We start from the raw sequence: 21,985 nt of genomic DNA, 5'->3' as shown, positions 1-21,985 counted from the left end.
CTTCATTTAGATAAATCTCAAGAAAAAAAAGGGAATTCCTCTTCAGAGAAAGAAACATCGAAATGACAGTGTTCAAATTCCATTACTAGAGAAGACACAGTAGCTTACATCTATAAAGCTGGAACTGGAAGAGCAATCCAAAATGGCAAGTAGTTTTTGCACACTTCCAGGGAAACAAAGTCCCCATACTACTGGATGTTACTTATTGCACTACTCTCCCCGTTCAGAAAAGAAGGGAATAGGGATACATGTTGACCATATTACATACACAGTGGAAGATATTTTCTAGCCACTGCCATTTATTGAATATATGTGCTAAGCACAATTAGAACATACATAAATTCAGTTTATTTCACTCTAACTCTACAAAGGTTTTACTATTCCTATATTATAAGTGAGAAAACCGAAGCTCAGAGAGAATGAAAGCCTCAAAGTTAGTGAGTAATGGAGTCCACATTTCAATCCAGGCTTAATTCCAAAGTCCAGGCACTTAATCATTGTCCCAGCATTATAAGGGGCCAAATAAGGAATTAAGACATTAGAAGGCAAGCAACCCACTTTTGGTCCCGGAGAGCAATAAGACCCTGAATGTATCTTTCATGAAGTCAAGGAATTACTGGATAATTTGGCCTAACACATTGCTCTCAATTTAACACAGCTGTACTCTTTCTCCACATTTACATCCATCTTTCATCTGAGTTAAACTACATGACTTAAGTACTCTAAGCCCCATTTTGCCCATTGACTTATTCAGAACTTTGCAAACAGTTTAATCTGAAAAAGCCACATAAGGGGCCATATATTAACTTTTTCCTTCTTTCATTCTCTTCCTTTTTCTATCTGCTAAAATTACAGAAAATGTTCATTTTAATTACACATGTGTGGCCAGAAAGTTCATATGATGCCTATGGGTCTGAAGAGTGAGTAGGTACCCAAGGGGGAGACATTTAAAAGTTGTTCCATTGTCATCCCAGCACTTCAGAAAACCAAGGCAAAAGGATCGCTTGAGGCCAGAAATTCGAGACAAGTCTGGGCAACATAAGGATATCTTGTCTCTACAAACGAATTTTTTTTTAATTATCCATTGCCATGATAGGAATACATAAACAAGCCAGGCATGGTGGTGCTCACCTGTAGCCCCAGCTACTTGGAAGGCAGAGATCACAGGATTGCTTGAGCCCAGGAGTTTGAGGATGCAGTAAGCTATGATCGTGCCACTGCACTCCAGCCTGGGTGACAGTGTGCAAGCTTGTGTATATATATATGTGTGTGTGTGTGTATATATATGCTATATATATATAGCTTTGTGTGTGTATTTATATATAGCTCATATATATACACATAGCTTGTGTATATACTTTGTGTGTATATATATATCTCATATATGCACACATAGCTTGTGTGTATATATATAAATATATATATATATAATAACTTTGGAAGATATATTTAGGCGTTCCAGCAGTAGAAGCCACAGTGCTTAGTTTCTCATCGAATTGGAGTAAGAGAGAGCTTGACTTCAGGATTTCTGGTTTGGGAGGCTGAGTGGATGTGATATCAGTTTCATCCTCAATGTGTTAAGTTTGATAATCTTGGAGACTTCTGGCTGGTAAAGTCTTTTAAGTCTATTAAGCAGTTAGAAATAAGGGTACTCTGGAGAAATGTACAGGTGAGAGATAGAGATCAGACAGGTGGTGGTTGAAGTCATGAGAAGGTACAGCATTGGTGTAAAGATAATAAAAGAGGGTATTGTATTATGTTGTATATTCTGCTTTTTTTTTTTTTTTTTTTTTTTTTTTTTTTTTTTGAGACGGAGTCTCACTCTGTCACCCAGGCTGGAGTGCAGTGGCCGATCTCAGCTCACTGCAAGCTCCGCCTCCCGGGTTCACGCCATTCTCCTGCCTCAGCTTCCTGAGTAGCTGGGACTACAGGCGCCCGCCACCTCGCCTGGCTAATTTTTTGTATTTTTTAGTAGAGATGGGGTTTCACCGTGTTAACCAGGATGGTCTCTATCTCCTGACCTCGTGATCCGCCCGTCTCGGCCTCCCAAAGTGCTGGGATTACAGGCTTGAGCCACCGTGCCCAGCCTATTCTGCTTTTAACATTATGAGTATTCTCTACGTCATTAATAAGTCATCAAAATGTTATTTTAAATTACTAGAATTTCATGGTGTGGATGTGCTAAAGTGCAATCATTTCCTTACTGATAGGTACTTAAATTGTTTCCAATTTAATGGCCACAAAAACCTTAAGAAGATAAGTAAAGACCTCATTAAGTCAAACTGCAGGTACCATATATGTCTTTGATTAATTAAATACATTTCAAGAAAGGTTTTTGGAAATATAAATATTGACTAAGCATAACCCATGTTTGCCTTTAAAAAAAGAGTTTCTTTATTTAAATTTTTATTTTTAATTTTGTGGGTACATAGTAAGTGTATACATTAATGGCGTACATTGCCTTAAATTTCATTATAAAATCAGATGTGCATTCATTCAGACAGAGAAATTGGCTACTCAATAGATATGAAAATTCTATTTTAAAATAAAGTGGACTTTATTAAACTGTTTGAGGAGATAATAAATTATTCTGGTAAGATACTAATAAGAAAATGTTAATTATGCCATGTTATATTCTAAATGCATAAAATGAAAATATATCTTCTCTATCATTTATAATTAGCTAAAAAAATTAGAGTAAAAGTTAGGTAATCTAGAAGGTTCAACAAATATACGTGGAAAGCGTAGAAATTGGACTGTTGGATCTTCGGAAGAACAAATGTTTATGGAGCAGTAACAGTGTGCTTGAAAATTAATCCTTATAGTAAACGTATTTGTAAACCCCATTATAAATGAGAACACTGAGGCACAGGAAGGCAACTTGCTCAAAGTCAAACAGCAAACTCCCAAGCTGCTGCTGCTGCTGCTGCTCCTCCTCCTCCTCCTCCTCCTGCTCTTCCTCCTCCTCCTCCTCCTCCTCCTCTTTATCCTCCTTCTCCTCCTCTTCCTCCTCCTCACCATTACACTATGCTGCTCCCTCGAATCCACTTACGGTGGGAAAGAATAATCTACAGTGCAAGAAGTGACTGCATCCCGAGAGTGGTGTGTATGATTGCTTACATTCAAGTTAGAAATCTTTAACCATTCTCTTTAGGAAGAGGAGATAGGCAACACGTTTTGATCAGGTTCTTTAAAAATGTTGAATCTGTTTATTTAAACTAGTGGACAATTTGAAAGTGTGGACTAGGATTATGATGGGGAAGTCATCCTCAATTTGCAGGTCACTGTGGAGTAGACTAAAGGATTCATACTTTGAATTAATGAATGAAAACGAGCAAACCAAGTCCCATAACCAGAGTGTCTATCCAAACAAGGTCAGAGAAGGTATTATTGTGGGAGTCCAACCTAGCAAGCAAGTGGAAGAGAGTCCCTTTTTGGTATTCAGCTTTCCTTTAGAGGATCAGAATTAGATATTATGAATGCTGTGACTGGACAACCGTATTCATGAGCATACATTGGAGTCACAAGATAAATTAGGATCTCATGCAGGATGTTGCTTATGAAACACGAATCCATTCAACCGGGAGCAAAGAGACCAAAGCCACCACAAGCATGACCAAGGCCACTTAGCCTCTGACTTAGGGCCATCGTGTTGGTGGAGAGGCAACCTGACCACCACTGTCCAGTAGTGGCAGGCAGCCTAATTTCATTTCATGGGTGACCAGGAGTTTGATGGTTATGCTACCCAAGCAATTAAGGGTGGCTAGAAATTCAGACGCTGATTGCACCCGAACAAAATTACTCTTCTGTCCTTCCAGGCATGCTTATATTCCAAATCTAACTTGGCACCTTAATGTTTAATCCACAATGTTATATTCAAACTGCATTAGCCTGCTTTACTTTCAACTAGAGCTAGAAGCCCTCTTGTTTAACACAGTTAATCAGCTGGGCACGGTGGCTCACGCCTGTAATCCCAGCACTTTGGGAGGCTGAGGCGGGAGGATCACGACGTCAGGAGATCAAGACCATCCTGGCTAACATGGTAAAACTCCATCTCTACTTAAAAATACAAAAAATTAGCCTGGCGTGGTGGCAGGCACCTGTAGTCCCAGCTACTCAGGAGGCTGAGGCAAGAGAATGGCATGAACCCGGAAGGTGGAGCTTGCAGTGAACGGAGATCATGTTACTGCACTCTAGCCTGGGCAACAGAGCGAGACTCCGTCTCAAAAAATTAAAAAAATGCAGTTAATCAAAAATGGTCCATGTGAGAATCATTAAAAAAAAATTTGTCTGAAAACATGTACATTTGTTCATATTCAAATGTGTTTGTTTATTATGGGGTTCAGTCTTTTATGAGTGTTGGTCTGAAGATGGAGTTCTAGATCATATAGTTTATGTCAATCACATCATTTATATATTATCAAAATTTTCCATTTTAGTTTATTTAAAATGAAAGAGAAAATAGAAAAGCCTATGAAACAATATAAATGCAGCTTTCTATTTAGATTTTTTAACTTAGAGACAAACTTCTATCATTGTCTCACCTGTCCCTGATTTGACTGTAGTTTTCTTTACTGGTTTACTTTTTTCACCAGTGAAAAACTTATTCAACTTATACAATTATCTCATAAAAGTTTTTTCTCTTTTAACCCTCATATTTTATTGATTTCTATAATATGTAATTAAGTTACTGGACTTCAATAATGAGTACACCTGCCATAAAGGGGTTTTGGTATAAAAACAACTTGAGGAACATAGAGATCAAAAGATGGTAATGAAAGTATCGAGCTCAGTAAGAGAGTGAACCAAGACTATGCAAGGTTGCATGTGCATCAACATATTTGACAGAGGGAACGGAGGTCATTGGTCAATGCTGTGGTTAAGTAGGGTTGGTTAAGAGTCGGCGTGGAAATCAAAGATGGAAAGTTTCATTCATAAAGTGATATTTTCTTGGAAAATTCTAGCCCTGCAAGGCAATTTTCCCCTACCAAAACACCTGAGCCTTCATGTCCTCAGCTGAAAAATAATGTAAATAATAATAATACCTGCTACCCACCCTACCTACTTCAAAGGATTGTGGAAGGGGCTAAATGATACGATGTTGGTGAAGGTACTTAAATCTCTGAGCCTATGTCAGTAATATTCCATCGGAGTACCAGGAATAAAAGTAGCTATGGTAATAATAATTTTAGACAGTCTGACCCATTCTATCCCTCTCATGACCCATTCTATCCCTCTCAACCCAAATGAAGCTAAGTGTGAAGATTTTATTTACTTAGAGCCACATTCTGTGTGATGATACAGATCTTTAGCTTATAGAGCAATATCTCTGATATTGAAATATACAGAAGCTAAAAGGAAAATAACTTAAAAATAGATTTTTTTTTCTGGCAACTAAACAACTAGCTAGACCTCCTCCTCAAATAGCCCTCACTTGGTGGGGGCAGAAGGAGAATCAAGGGAAGAAAAAAAGATCATAAAAATGTGAGCTCGTGACCAGGCGCAGTGGCTCACGCCTGTAATCCCAGCACTTTGGAAGGCCGAGGTGTGCAGATCACCTGAGGTCAGGCGTTCCAGACCAGCCTGGCCAACATGGTGAAAATCCCGTCTCTACTAAAAATACAAAAATTAGCCAGGCATGGTGGTGCACACCTGTAATCCCAGCTACTTGGGAGGCTGAGGCAGGAGAATTGCTTGAACCCGGGAGGTGGAGGTTGCAGTAAGCTGACATTGTGCCACTGCACTCCAACCTGAGTGACAGAATGGGACTCCATCACAAAAAAAAAAAAAAGACAACAAAAAAAACCCCAAAGAATTTGCATTGCTTTGTGTTATATCCTGCTTTTGCTATAAACCACCAATTACAAAGAACTGGTTAATGTCCAGAATCTTTTCAGTCAGGGTTTGATAATAACTTGCTTGCACAAGAGACACGGTCCTCTGGAAACCTGTTTTTTTCCTTCCAAATTATGGATTCTTAGAATTAATAGATGATTTTACTGAAAGGATAAGCCTAGTTAGCAAAAGAATAGTGATGATTTGGGGGTATATTCTGCTAAATAGCATGCTATTTTGAATTACCTACAATTAGTGTGGTTTCACAGTATTGTCTGTAAGACAGCATTTTTCTTCCTTGCCTTTTCTGCCTCTTTTATCTCATTGTTAGCACCACAATAAAGAAACCCTAAAAAGCTGTGCGGGAAAATAATTTGAACGTGAACTTGTACTCTTAGAAACGACTGCATTTGCAGCTCTCTCCCACCTCATATTCAAAAGTACCCACACTTATCTGGTCTCTTTTTCTACTGTCATCTAAATGGGGGAAAAATATATTCAGTGTGTAAAAATAAGCTATTGTATCTCAGAAAGGAGATGGGATGCTAATTAAGGGTTGTTTGAATGAACAAGTCACATTGCATTGTCTACTGGGAGCTGACTGCCAATTGCTTTTTTGGTAACGAGTCAAGAAAAACATTCAAGAGGGCCCTGGCAAGCTTGGGAGAGAAGCGAGCAGCATTTCCATTTATCAAGTAGGTGCAGAAACCTGTTCAAGTATTAAGAGTCAGGGGGCAGGCGGCAAGCTCCTGCCTTGCAGCTTTTCTTAGTGGTTTTAAGAGCCACCTTCCTAAAGAGGGGCCTGCGGCTCAGGTCTGATCGTGGACAATGGGGCACGTACGCCAGACTGCTGGACTACTGAATGAATGCCTCTTTCTTTGTTCAATACCTTTTTCAAGATTCTTTGTCATTCTTCTTGGACTCATCAGGAGGCATGGGTTTTAAGATACACAATAGCTCGGGTCTTACAGCGAAATAATTGATGCTTCATTGAAAGAAACCAGGCAAATTGGTTAGTATGATTACCTTTAACAAAGCGGGAAAATTTTAAACACTTGGCAACTCGTAGATTTCGAGAGAAATGAGTTGCTCTACTTTAAAAAGGCTTCTTCTCTTAATGTTAACATTAAGTCAGTCAGAGTAAGTCTTTTGGTCTGATAGCCTGAGAGTCTTGGGTGGCAGGTAAATAAAGCTGAAACAATTGACTTCATTTGGAAAAAGGGTCAAAATGTAGAGGATGTAGATGTGTTTTTATTGTAATGGATGAAAGAAACAGATTCTGCTAGGTGAAGTGACTCCCTTCGCTGTGCTAGCTTGTAGAGTAGTGGTACTTAGCATAATAGAGGCCTGGAGGTGTGTTTCTGATACTTTATGTGTCTTTTCCTTTGTTCTGTAATTTTGTGAGTCTTTTGCTGCTCTTTTAAATCTGTAAGTATTTAAATTTTTATCAAGTGTATTCATATGCCTTTGACAAAGATGTGAAGAAACAAGTGTCCTGGGTATTAAAAGGTCCTGATTGAAGGCAACAAATGAAAGAATTTCTTTGTAAATGTGTGTATGGTTGGGAGAAAATAAGTGCTATTTAAACATTTGTAAAATTAACATTGCTTCTAAGAGCACTCAAAATAAAACATCAACATTTGTCATTTTACATTCTTTATCATGAAAATTCATGGTAAAAAACAGTTATTTTGCAGTTGTTCAAAAAGCAAAATAATATGAGATTATACGTATGCTTGAATCTCATTTTGCAATTTTTATTTAATAAGAGTGGCTATAATAATACCAAAATGATATTTAATGCATGAAGATCTAATCACTTTGGGCCAAAAATCTATCACCCAGTAGTTTTAAAATAGCAACAATAATAGTAGCATGTTTTAAGTGCTTATTCTATGCCTGGCTTTATCCTAAGTACTTTCCAGATAACCAATAATAAAGAAACTATAACCAAAGGGGTTAAGTTAAGTATCTTGTTCGTGGATTCACAGGTAATGAATGGTAGAACCAAAATTTGGACCCAGGCTCTGAGTTCAAAGTCTGCACCTTAACCACCATGCTATGTTGCCTTGCTTGCAGTATAATTATTATCACTCTCTTAAAGCTCCTCAGGACGACCTGTTACAAAAATATTTTTAACATAATTTTTGTAAATTAGTTCCATAAAAGTGAAAAAAACTGTTGTTGTCCGGGAAAATATAATACCAGAGTTATATTAATGATCATTACATCGGCCTTACACATAAGGGAAACTTGGTTGTATGCCATCTAACATATTAGATATTCTCATTAGACATCAGTTTGTTGAAGCAGGAAAATGTAACTTTACTCAATTATTGTGGGAAAACATTCTTTTTATTTCTAGTCAGCACATGATAAATTCTAATATTTGGATCTTAATTTCTTAATTCTTAAATTTCTTAACTTAGTTCTTAATTAGTTCCTAATTTCTCTGAGGAGTTTTGGGTAATTGGGCCTTTATTTTTTGTATGGAGTCAGCAGTGACAGTGTTTAATAGGCACATATAAAATTGATACTTTAAAAAAAACTGTTGAGGTATAATTTACATACCATAAAATCTAGCTGTTTAAGATTTAAAATTCAATGGTTTTAGTATATTTACAAAACTATAAAAATTGAAATTTGATATCTTAAAATTAATGATATAAAACTCTTGAGATGCTTGAATGAAAAGTACTCCAAGGCCAATAAAAGCCATTAACATTTGCTGTATTCTCTTTCCCCTCCTCCAGAAATGTGTGCTATACTGGCCAGAAAAGAGAGGGATATATGGGAAAGTTGAGGTTCTGGTTATCAGTGTAAATGAATGTGATAACTACACCATTCGAAACCTTGTCTTAAAGGTAAGATTATACAGCTATAGCCATCTACAAAGTAGATGATGTTGGAGGATTACATTTCTACTTTGAAATTGTTTATCTTAACAAGTACTACAAATGCAATTTAAGCACATTAAATAATGTTAAAATCAAAGAGAAACTATAATCATTCCCTCATGTATTTTTTGTCAACTACTATTAATATGCAGTATAATTAAATCAATGTAAGTAGACATTAAGAAAATTCATTATGTAGGGTGTTGTGATCCTCTAATTTGCATTAATAAAATATCTCTGATTTAACCTTTTGAAAGTTTTTAACTAAAGGCTGTGCTGGAGACTTTACCATGATTTTTTTAGCGTCATTTTGGTCTAAGCAGCTTTAAGTAAGGCCTGGAAGCTGTGAAAGAGAAAATCTGCAGTTGTGGGTGGCAGTGGGAAGCAAGACAAGCCTGAAGTGTTGATGAGATCTTCAGAAGCATGGAGTTACAGTAATTTATAGGGACTTTCCCCAGACGAGATTATGTCATAGGAAAACTATCTTATTTAACTCATGGGCAGCAGATGCTGAAAAATGTTGCCATGGTATTATTTTTGCTTCTGGAGAATAATCACCCAAAAATTTTGATCTTATCTGCAACCTCACTGCTGAGACAGAATCATCACAAAGAGGAAGAAAACAGGGCAGAGCTACAGTGGTGGCTTTTATTGGGAAGTGTGAAATAAGGCATTTACCAAAACCTGTTTTTCAACACATGTTCTGGAGTGCCGGGTTCATGCCGCACCCTCACCCGTGCTGGGTTTCGAGATGATGTGTGTGGGCCCTCGCCCAAAGTGTTTCCAATAGAGGGATCTCATGTAGCTTCTTTATTGCTGTGATTCCTCACTCTATTAAATACTGGAGTTTGGGATGAGTGTAGAAGTATTACCATGACTGATATGAAATTAAGTATTCTATTGATTAATATGTTTATAATAACTTGTCAGGAATGCTCATAGAGCAGGAAATAAAATATATCTCATTCTTTCTCGGCTACATTTTCACTTACCATCTTGTTTATTATAACAAATTATAAATATATGTTTAGCATATGTTACATTTATGATCTATATTATAGCTATAGGTAGAGATATAAATCTCAACAAAAGTAAGACTTTCTCACTTTGTGAACTGAATACTGACAGTAAAGTCTTCTCAAAGTAAAAGGGCACTCTTCAAAAATCTTCTAAATGTTTTTCCCACCTAGAAATAAATTGCCAGCAAGATGGGGGTGATAAAAAGGCATTCAGTATTGTGGTTTGGATGACTTTTAGTTCCACAAGTGAATGAGGCATTTGGTGGCTGTTGCTATTTTCAGCAAGGAAGCCACACCCAACATGTGAAGCATTACTGGTACACCTCATGGCCTGATCACAAGACTCCAGACAGTGCCCAGCCCCTCCTACAGCTCATGCTGGATGTGGAAGAAGACAGACTTGCTTCCCAGGGCCGAGGGCCTGTGGTTGTCCACTGCAGGTAAGACGTGAATGGTCCTTTCTGTCTAAGCAATGGCCCATTCTTTGTAAAGTCATAGAGCAGGTACAAGTGGGTTTTGCTTCCCAGATGTGACTTTGTTGGCAAATTAAATATTTATTGAAACTGGTTAAGTCCCTTATATTTGAGTCTTAATCAAGATTATGCTGACAGAAGTGAGGTCATGCTTTTAGGTCATTTTTGGCAAACAACAGTTACACAGTAGGCGAAATACAAGTTCGAAATAAATGGCTCAGTGAACAGGAGACCTTATTCAGCAGTTATCCGCTTTGAAACTTATATTGATTCATTTAGTCTCATCAGTCTTGTACACACTAGGAATTAAGATGCATTCTTTGAAGTTATCAGTGACTTTTTTGTTGTTTCAAATGACAAGTGAACTCTGCTTGGTTTGTATCTTGGTAACATTTATTACTATTTCAAGTTTGGTGAAAACCAGTCAATTATTTTAAGAGTTATCTCCGGAAAAACAGGTTGAAATAAATTTATGAAATGAGAATTGAGCAAATGGTAGTTCACCAAAGGAAAACAAAGTGCTGTTACCAGAACATGGAGCGCTAGAGGCCAGGCCAACAACAGCAGCAGGGTCTGTGCTGGTTCCCGTCCCTAATTTCTAGTTCAAAGCTCTCCTCCTAGAACTGATACCTCCTTCCCCTTGTTTTCCTTTTAATGTAACCAAACTGAAGCGAGTGTTTTTAAAGTAATTTATATGAACAACTATTTATTTATTTATTTATTTTGAGACAGAGTCTCACTCCATTGCAGGCTGGAGTGCAGTGGCACGATCTCGGCTCACTGCAACTCCGCCTCCTGGGCTCAAGTGATTCCCCTGCCTCAGCCTCTGAAGTAGCTGGAACTACAGACGTGCGCCACCATGCCTGGCTAATTTTTGTATTTTTAGTAGAGACGGGGATTTCACCATGCTGGCCAGGCTGGTCTCGAACTCCTGACTTCAAACGTGATCCACCTGCCTTGGCCTTCCAAAGTGCTGGGATTACAAGTGCGAGCTACCAAGCCCAGCCAGCCATTTATTCTTCATGCTTTCTCAAAATAATTTGTGTTGCTTTGTTTAACCGCATAGGTCTCTTAAGTCAGCTTTTGATGATATATTTAATATATTATTTTAGAGTATAATTTTAGCCTCCATTTTTGAGATTGTGTGGTTTAATTAAGAGTAAAGTTTAATATGTGTCTGTTTATCCGAAGGTAGATAACACTGGCTTTATCCTAAACTTAACTTGGAGCCAAAAAAACAAAAACAAAAAAACAGCCTAACTCAACTACGCTTTAGGGCTGGAACTGTCCCCCACCCAAAGTCATTAAACACTCAGGATATCTAAAATGAACTAGTCACTTCCCCTATAAAACCAGCTCCCCTCCTGATTACTATTTCTGAGAATGAGACTATCTTTTTTCCAGTCACTCAGCATCCCATGTTGACAGTTATCTCTGGCCCTTCTTTTAACTCCAACCTCAGTATCTAATCAGTCACTAGATGGGCTTTCCCTTCAAAGCTTCTCCCATAATCACCATTTCCTGTCCAGCCACCATAGTTCAAGCCCTTCTGACCTCATCCATGTATTTTAGAAGTAGCTGGTAAAATGCACACACATACCACACTCCCCCATGCTCTCACCGCCACCATGGCCTACCTGTGCCCTTCTCTGTCTTACCTTACATGGAGTCTCTGCTCAAAGTTTGTCAATGGGCCAGGTGCGGTAGCTCACACTCGTAATCCCAGCACTTTGGGAGGCCGAGGCCGGCGGATCACTTGAGGTCAGGAGTTCAAGACCAGCCTGGCCAATATGATGAAATCCCCTCTCTACTAAAAATACAAAAATTAGCCAGGCGTAGTGGCATGTGCCTGTACTCCCAGCTACTTGGGAGGCGGAGGCAGGAGAATCGCTTGAACTGAGGAGGCAGAGGTTATAGTGAGTCAAGATCCTGCCAGCGTATTTCAGCAACCTGGGCAACAGACCTAGACTCTGTCATAAAAACAAACAACAAAAAAACTAGAGCAAAAGTCCCTAACCTTGAACCTATGCATAAACTGCAGAAGTCAGTGGACTTCTTGAAATTATTTGAACACATTTGAGTATGTAAAGTTATGTGAATTTTTCTGAAGAGTGAAAGCTTACAGTCTTCTTCAAATTCTTATTTAAAAAAAACGGATGAATTTCAAACCTCTTAGACTTCCATATAAGATCGCAGGGTACCTTTCTATCTTTATTTCCCACAGTTCCACTAAAATAACTTCCTCTTCAAGACAAGCTATTCTACTTATTGTTGCAAATCATATTTGCTGTTTCTCATTAATTCTTTCCTTCTTTCGTTATATATCGTTGTCGCACCTAGAATATTCTCCTCAATTATGACAGCCTAAATACCTGCCATTCATGGGGCACAGTTCCAATCCTATTTCTTCAATGAAATGAACTTTCTGTGGAAACTTCAACTAAAAGGGAGCCACTCTTCTGAATTCCTCTGCACTCACGTTTGACAGGAAACAAGTGCCAAATGTGAGAAATAGGTGCTATTTGAGTGCCAAGAGGGGAGCAATTATTTCCAACCATGGAAGCCGAAGAAAACTTCTAAAAACTAGAATAATGCTGAACTGAGCCTTTTGAAATAATCAATGTTGTAGTTTTAAAAGGAGGGAGGGCATTTCTGACCGAGAAAACATTATTAATACAGAAAAATTGGAAAACCAAAAGCTGTTTTGCAAACAATTTATGTAAGTGAAAATCATGGCACGTGGGAAGGACGACAGCAAAGTACAAAAGGCTTGAAAGTCAGTCACATTCAGATTTTGCAAGGTCATGAATACCATGGTAGGGAGGTTAGACATTATGCTATAATTAATGGAGCCATCTACAGGTTTTGAGTAGGGAATGATATAATTAAGTCCCCATTTCAGAAAGATGAACCTAGCAGCTGTGCGAATTTGTCCAGGAAAAGACTTGAGACTTGGAAACTATAATGAGATCACTGCTAATCATGATAAAAGGAGATGTTGAAAACGTGAGTACAGTCTATAGAAAGGAAAGCATGAATCCCACAGGCTCAGCAGAGATGGAAAGTAGAAGTGGTAACAGGTTGGATGTGGGAGGTGAGAAGGGGAGAGATGTAAAAGATGGTTCCAAGATTTCTAGGCTGGAAAACTTGTGGCTGACTGGTAATGCCATTGAGGGAAAAGATAATTAATTCTGTTTCAGATACATTGAATTTAGACACATTGAACTGAAGCAAGTCCAAAATAGTAAGGAGGAGATGGAATGACAATCTAGAGTTTAGGAAATTTAGGGAGTCTAGATGTAGATTTGAAAGAATCTTTTACATAGAGACTGTTAGCAGTTAAAACTGCAGACAGAGACAGAGAGAGCACGTGTGCTTGTGAGGTTGATTTTATGGACATATCATCTAAGGCAGTTGAATGTATAAACCCAACAGGACAGGCAGTATTTCTGTTCAATTATTATGTCTATACAAATCTCTTGGAAATATGTGCCTCTAGCTGTACCCTCTCCTAAAATGAATCCAGTCTTCAATTGCTCAATTATTCACTAGACTTCTCAACATCAGTATGTCCAAGATCAAACTCCCCTTCCCTGCCTCCTTCAAATTCTCCCTATTCCAGGATGCTCTTTGGCTTCAGGGCATCACCATTCCTTCTCTCCAAGCCTAGTCATCTTTGACTTTTTGCTTTTCTCCGTCTTCAGCTCCAGTCCTCCAGATTCACACTGGTGATGTGTCTAAATCTTCCCCCTCCTTTCTACTGCCTGTATCTTGCCTAAGTGCAGACATTAATTTTTTTTTTTTTTTTTTTTTTTTTTTTTTTTTGAGACGGAGTCTCGCTCTGTCGCCCGGGCTGGAGTGCAGTGGCGGATCTCAGCTCACTGCAAGCTCCGCCTCCCGGGTTTACGCCATTCTCCTGCCTCAGCCTCCCAAGTAACTGGGACTACAGGCGCCCGCCATCTCGCCCGGCTAGTTTTTTGTATTTTTTAGTAGAGACGGGGTTTCACCGTGTTAGCCAGGATGGTCTCGATCTTCTGACCTCGTGATCCACCCGTCTCGGCCTCCCAAAGTGCTGGGATTACAGGCTTGAGCCACCGCGCCCGGCCGTTTTTTATTTTTTCTAGAACAATTATAATGCCTTTTTACTGTCCCCCCCCCACTCATCACTTGCCTCCACCCCTCTCATCCTACTACTTATAATTAAATGTAAAAATATATTTTAAGCACTTAGCACAGGGCCAGGTTTATAATACTCAATACATGAATACTACTTTTAACTGTGGCTTCAGATTTAAAAGTACCCTTGTAAAAGAATGTTTCTTATCTTTGTCATTTTCCTCCACTTTTTAATTTTCTTTTCTTTTCTTTTCTTTTCTTTTCTTTTCAGTGCAGGAATAGGTAGAACGGGGTGTTTTATTGCTACATCCATTGGCTGTCGACAGTTGAAAGAAGAAGGAGTTGTGGATGCACTAAGCATTGTCTGTCAGCTTCGTATGGATAGGTGAGTGTCACAGAGGCTTGCCTTCAGAGCACTGTTGTCATTCACAGCCTGATCTCATCAGCCTGACTTCACACATAAACATCCCAGGCTCCAAGGTCCTGTATCTCTATAGAGATACTTGTAAAATACTTAAGTATATGCATTATATTAAAAAGCCTTTTTTTCTCTCTTTTTTGAGACAAGGTCTTGATCTGTCACCCAGGCCGGAGTGCAGTGGTGCAATCTCAGCTCCCTGCAGCCTCAAATTCCTGGGCTCAAGCAATCCTTGCACCTCAGCCCCCACATGTAGCTAGGTCTACAGGTGTGTGCCACGCCTGGCTAATTTTTTTAGTTTTTTGTGGAGATGGGGTCTTGTTATATTACTCAGGTTGTTCTTGAACTCTTGACTGCAAGCGACTCTCCCACTTGGGCTTCCCAAAGTGCTGAGATTACAGGCGTGAGCCACCATGCCTGGCCTGAAGTTATTTATTTATTTATTATTTTTCTGAGACAGGGTCTCACTTTGTCACCCAAGCTGTAGTGCAGTGGTGTGATTATGGCTCACTACAGCCTAGAATTCCTGGGCTCATGTGATCCTCCTACCTCATCCCCCTAAGTAGCTGGGACTATAGGCGAGCGCCACCACACATGGCTAATTTTTTTTATAGAGACAAGGTCTCACTGTGTTGCCCAGGTTGGTCTAGAATGGCTGGGCTCAAGGGATCCTCCTTCCCTGGCCTCCCAAAGTGCTGGGATTATAGGTGAGAGCCACTGCACCTGGCCCCCAAAGTTATTTTTTAATGTTTTTATTAAATTGTGATAAAATACACATGGCAAAATTTATCATCCTAACCATTTGTAAGTGGACAATTTATTAGGGTTAAGTACATTCACATTGTTGTACAACCAATCTCTGGAGTTCTTTTCATGTTGAAAAACTCAGTACCCATTTAAAAAACTCCCCATTCCTCCATCAGCTCAACTGGTAACTGCCATTCTATTTTCTGTCTCTGTAAGTTTAAACGCTCTAGGCACCTTTTATGTAAGTGGAGTCATACAGTATTTCTCTGTTTGTGGCTGGCTTATTTCACTTAGCATAATATTCTCAAGGTTCATCTATGTTGTAGCATGTGTCAGAATTTCCGTCCTTTTTAGGGCTGAGTAATATTCCATTTTAGGTCACATATTTTGTTTATCCATTCATCCATTGATGAACACTTGAGTTGCGTCCATATTTTGACTATTGTGAATACTGCTGCTATGAACATGGATATGCAAATATCTGTTCAAGACCCTGTTTTCAATTCTTTTGAGTATACACCCAAAAAGTGGGATTGGTGGCTCATATGGAATTCTATTTTTAGTTTTTTGAGGAAACCATCATAGTGTTTTCCGCAGTGGCTGCACCATTTTACATTCCCACCAACAACACACGAGGGTTCCAGTTTCTCCACATCTTCACTGACACTTTATTTTCTGCTTTGCTTTTTTGGATAGTAGCCATCCTTATGAGGGTGAGACGGAAGAGTCATTTTTATAGAGATACGGTTTGATCACCTTTGTTATAACCTCTGTTCGTTTTGAAAACAAGATAAACAGGAAACTTCTCTTCTTCCTTGATCCACAACTAAGCCTGCCTGGGTAAATGGACGGTTGAGTTAGTGGTGGAGAAACTGAACAGATGCTGCTTCAGAGAAGGCACAAAACGATAAGCAGCAGGCGTCTCTGCTCAGTAATTCAGTGTACTACAGTGGAACAAGAGTTGTTGGCTAGGTGTGGTGGCTCTCACCTGTAATGCCAGCACTTTGGCAGGCCGAAGCAGGAGGATCCCCTGAGTTCAGGAGTTTGCGACCAGCCTGAGCAACAAAGTGAGACCCTGTCTCTAAAAACAAACAACAAACAGCAAATGTTTACTCATCACCTCATATGCCTTAGGCATTGGTCTAGATGCTGCAAATACAGCATTAAACAAGGATTTTCTGCTCTCTGAGAATTTATATGCTAGCAGAAAAAGATAATAAACAAGCAAAATATACCAAGATAATTTCAGACAGAAATAAATGCTGTGAAGTAATAAAACAAAGAGGGACACAGGCATTGAGTCCTTTGAGCTTTAGCCCTATGACCTAGAGTTTTCTAAAAAGATAAAATTATACACTAACCTTTATTTTTTTCCTGGAGACAGCCTCGCTGTGTTGCCCAAGCTGCAGTGCAGTGGCGTGATCATGGCCCACTGTAGCCTCGACCTCCTGGGACTACAAGCGTGTGCCACACTCAGCTGATTTTTGTATTTTTTGTAGAGACAGGATTTTGCCATGTTGCCCAGGTCAGTCTTGAACTCCTGGACTCATACAATCCTCACATCTTGGCCTCCCAAAGTGCTGGGATTGTAGGTATAAGCCACTATGCCAGGCCATATAATTACCTTTCAAGATTTCTTTTCCAACAAATATGCTTTGAGCACTATGTACTATGTCCTGGGATTTCAATAAAAAAGACAAGAAGATTATTCTGAAAAATGAGATAATATACATAAAGCACTTGGAATAGGGTCTGGCACATAGGAAGCCCTCCATAAATGTTTATTATGTTATTATCATCTTTATTATTATTTAAATTATCTGTGAAGTTTCTCTTATCTCTAAAAAAAAAGAAATTCAAATTTCCCTGTCGGGATTAATTTTTCCCTTCCCATCCATAATGTTCTTGCCTCCTTTTAAACAGTCGCCTCTAAGTCTTTGTAAGTGTATCTTCCCTCTTTGTTTTCTACTACGTTTGGTATCTTCCCTCTTTGTTTTCTACTACGTTTATCTGTTTCTTTCTTATTTTCCCTTTCTGTTAGCATGTAAATTCTAGAAGCAGTTCATCATGGCGGTTAACATTCTGGGCTCTGGAAAAAGATTGCCTGCCTGAGTTTACATCCCGGCTTCTACCATTTTTTGGTTGTACGACCTTGAGCAAGTTACTGTTTTTCTCCCTGCCTCCATGAGTTTTCTTATTTGGAAAATTGGAGTAATAGTAGTATATATTTTCTATTGTTATTGTAAGGATGAAAAGGTATGACCTATGTGAAATGCCTGATATGTAATTAGCATTCAATCAAGTTTCCACAGTTGTTATCACTATACATAGCAAGGAAGCTAAACATGTGCCTGTAAACTGGAAATAGTAATATATACCTCACAGGACTTCAGTCACATTTGCATGACATTAGACCTGCAATGTATTTAGTAGAACACTCAGCCTACATTGCTTATCCTGTCTTTACCCCCCAACCCCACTTCCCTCTTACCACACCCCACGTGTAACTGCTTCCAAAAATATTTTCTTTTTGTACATAAAAAAGATCAGTTCCAATGATCCCTTCTCCTCTTAAAATTGCTGTCTTAATCTCCTGAAATTCCTTTGCCTTCCATCCCGTGTAGTCCACCTCAGCTGGAATAGGATCCGTTTTCACTTCAAATTTTGGAGCCTGTCTTCTCACAGGAAAGGGGCCCTACCTCTGAGGGGGAGAAGCAGCACTCAGTCAGTCAGAGCTGCTCCCACGTTGACTTTCATCTGTCCCGATCTGTGCTTCTGTAAACAAGGCTGCCACCTGAGACCCCCAAGTCACCTGGGGACTCCAGTTCGTATCATGGAGTCCTGTGTTCTTATTTAATGCCAGAATTCCATGCATGCCAAACACATGTGGATCTAAAGTGACTCAAACCAAGTTGGCCTCCAGCAACACCTGTTCTGATCCTATTTGGAAGAACGTGCTGAAAAACAGGCTTGGTTTGCTCTTTTTCTTGGCTCTGGTTATGTTACCATTAATTCTTGCCTGCTCACCCTCCCATCTCCCACCTCCCCTGCCCGCTTTCGTAGCCTGACCTCCACCTTGGATTCCACTTCCCAGTCACGTTCCCCTTTCAGGTCTAACAAATTGTCCTCTGGTTTTAAATGGAATTACAAATGCATTTTTTTTTAAACCACATCACAATGCCTCCTCTATCTGTTCCTTCCTTCCTAAAGCAAGTGGTCAGAAACTTTAGCCTTGGCCCTCCGTCACCACCAAGGTCTTCCCACAGGTCTTCTCTTTTCACTTCTGATAGGATCTTGAAAACAGATCCAACTTCTCTGCTCTGAAGCCTATAGGCACCCAACCCCCTTGGGTTTGAATGACTGCCAATATATGCATCAAAATCATTCTGATTTCTTCATCAAGACCCTTTCTGCATTCTTTCTGAGCAGCTGTTTCTGTTGTTTATGAAACAGATCCTCTCCTTGAACCTTCCTTTGAAAGGTCTTTCCTTCACCTCCTTCCTTCACAGGATCAACATACGTTTTCCTTTTCTTGTCTCTTCCTTCTGTTGTAGACTCTTCTAGTTATTATGAAAAGCAAAACAGAAAACCTATCCCTTTCCTTTCACCTCATCTTGCTTCTTTTTCTCCATCATTCTTGCTTCTTGTTCCAGTCCTTCAGCTTTTCCCTATTATACCTCATTTTTAAAATTCCAATTTGTGGCTAACTGCTGCCATTAACCATGTTTTTGGCTCATGCTAGTAAAGGGAAAACTGGTCTCAGCCAACCCAGATGTCTACCCTTATGCATTTGCAGCATATCTTTCTTCATCACTTATTCAAACTTTGTCCACAAATTCTGATTTTCCTGGCTATCCTTACCTTCAGCTCTGAATCTGTCTTCAGAGATTCCAGAAGGCACTATTCAACACACAGAAATGTATTTAATCATGGGCTCTTCACCACTGTCTTCAAAGCACATGACTTATTTAATTCCAAAAATAAACCCAAGTGAAGGAAAAGAAGCATCTCTTGGCCTCATTTTTTTTTTAAAGAGGAACCAAAGATTTCGAGATATCAAGTAACTTGTCCGAAGTCAAGTAGCTTGGGAAGTAACAAAATGGACCTACTGGAATCTGGGACATTTACTTGATCTCTAATTATTTCTTTGATTTTTATCAATCTTATAGATAAAAGTAAATAGGCTTTTGGAATATGTTTATTGTAAAACTTCTTGACAAAAACGTATCTCTTTGATAATACTCTGCCAATTTAAATAAATGAGCCCGGGAGTTTGAGGCCACCCTGGGCAACATAGCAAAACTCCACCTCTTAAAAACAAAATGCAATGACAACAGAACACCATAATTTTTAAAACAGTTTTTAGTATAAATGAGAGCTGCTTTATGAATAGATGGAGTGACATTGTCAGCAACTGCCTTAAGAGTACAATTTGAGGGAGAAAAAATTGCTGCTTCTTAAAATATCTATCTATGGAGGATGCTAAAATGTATAGCAAATGTCTAAAATACTGCTAGTAAAGAGCTAATCTTGGATGGATTCTTTTAAAAGAATCATCCTTTTCTAAAGTTTATTGAACCTGGGGATGGGAGATGGGGTAACACTTTATGTCTTCTAAGCTATTAACGCTTCAATCTAAACGAGGCGATCTGTTCTTTTCAGCGTGGTAGCTGGAGACAGTGTAACTCCCGGCATTAGGAATACATTCAGAACTTGGCTTTTGATGAAGGGAAATTGAAGAGAGGGCTTCAGATGCTGGACATGCCATGGTGAGGTCCTTCGATCAAGGAGACTGTTAGACAAGCTCATGGCTTGTCTTGGGAAAGCAAGAGGCACTAAGACAGAGCCAAAGAGCACCCCAAGGGACACTTTGGGTAGGACCAGCTATATAATTTGTGAGGCCCAGTATAAAATGAAAATGTGACATCTGTTGATTAAAAAGTATCAAATACTTCAAGACAGTGACAGCAAAGCATTAACCCAAGTGCAGGGTCCTTCTCAGCACAAGAAGGTGAGAGATGTATGACTGCACAGGTCACAATCCCTTGAAGCTAACTCTGTCTTAGGATATTTTTAGAATGGAATGAGTGTTTGTATTAGGTTAGTGCAAAAGTAATTGGGGTTTTTGCTATTACAATTATTTTTGCACCAACACAATAGATGGGCCTGCATCCTGTGTTCTGTGGAACAGGCATCTGAGACCTCTGCTTAGAGTGGTGCTCCTGAATCCTGCATACATTCATTCATTCAACAGGCATCACCAGACATCTGCTACTGAGCATGAATCAGGCACCTGGGTGTAGAAAAATGGGTTTCTTCACTGGCTTTCCCAGTTTCCAAGATTGTCCTTCTTAGGACATAGTTTAATTAACAATTATTTACTGAGAGCCTCCTAAGCCAAACCCTCTTGGTGGTGTTCAGGAGCAAAGTAGGTTCTTGACTAAGTTTGGGACACACACACACATGTTTCTTTATTGTCACCCAGGCTGGAGTGCAGTGGCATGATCTCGGCCCACTGCAACCTCTGCCTCCCAGGTTCAAGCGATTATCCTGCCTCAGCCTCCCAAGTTGCTGGGATTACTCCCAGCTAATTTTTTTTATTTTTAGTAGAGGCAGTGTTTCACCATGTTGGCCAGGCTGGTCTCAAACTCCTGACCTCAGGTGATCCGCCCGCCTCGGGCTCCCAAAGTGCTGGGGCTGCAGGCATGAGCCGTGGCACCCAGCCCTACATTGTATTTCTTTGACGTCTTCCCCACTTGGAGATTCACAGTAAGCATTAATGCATTAAAAAATCTAAAATCTCCCAGTGTAGAAACTCCTTTAATTTTGTTTAAGCATTTTTTCACATTTATTTGACCACAGACGAATTTCCTCAAGAGCCATCTAAATGAGAGGGAAAGAAGTTGTAATAATAAAGGTAAGCTGTTCTTTCAGGAAGCTTTGTGGCGAAGAGAAGACTAGAGATGGGATAGTAATTTAAGCCCGAACCTGGACCACTAAAAAGAGGAAAGGGGCCAGGCACGGTGTCTCAGGCCTGTAGTCCCAGCACTTTGCGGGGCTGAGGCAGGCGGATCACTTGAGGTCAGGAGTTCAAGACCAGCCTGGCCAACATAGTGAAACCCCATCTCTACTAAATACAAAAATTAGCCGGGCATGGTGGTGCACACCTGTAGTCCCAGCTACTCAGAAGACTGAGGCAGGAGAATCGCTGGAACGCGGGAGGCAGAGTTGTGGTGAGCCGACTTCACACCACTGCACTCCAGCCTGGGCGAGAGAGTGAGACTCTGTCTCCAAAAAACAAACGTGATAGGGAAGGAAGGGTGGAGCCAACTAATTAAAAGCAACTAACTAAGTGTAATAAGAGAGAGAAAAGACAGAGCCAATATATCAGAAGGCTGATATTTTGTATTCGGCAGAATACAAGCTTCACAGGCTTTTTTCTATCCTTTTCTACTCTTTTTAACAACCTCCAACCACCAT

At 39.6% G+C, this 21,985-nt stretch overlaps 1 protein-coding gene across 4 annotated transcripts in view; it reads left to right on the top strand.

Moving 5' to 3' along the window:
• The window catches only part of PTPRR (protein tyrosine phosphatase, receptor type R), a 285,083-nt gene that overhangs the window by 251,797 nt on the left and 11,301 nt on the right, over positions 1-21,985 (top strand). For all 4 annotated transcript variants that reach the window (XM_025403508.1, XM_025403509.1, XM_025403510.1 and 1 more), the window contains 3 exons: positions 8,589-8,699; positions 10,034-10,191; positions 14,612-14,725. In XM_025403508.1, coding sequence (XP_025259293.1) covers positions 8,589-8,699; positions 10,034-10,191; positions 14,612-14,725 — 383 coding nt within the window. The remainder of the gene's footprint in view (positions 1-8,588; positions 8,700-10,033; positions 10,192-14,611; positions 14,726-21,985) is intronic.

Source organism: Theropithecus gelada, chromosome 11 (assembly GCF_003255815.1).
Source record: "Theropithecus gelada isolate Dixy chromosome 11, Tgel_1.0, whole genome shotgun sequence".
Taxonomy (NCBI): Eukaryota; Metazoa; Chordata; class Mammalia; order Primates; family Cercopithecidae; genus Theropithecus; species Theropithecus gelada.
The sequence above is the reverse complement of the archived record's forward strand: the minus strand, read 5'-3'. Positions and strand labels throughout refer to the sequence as shown.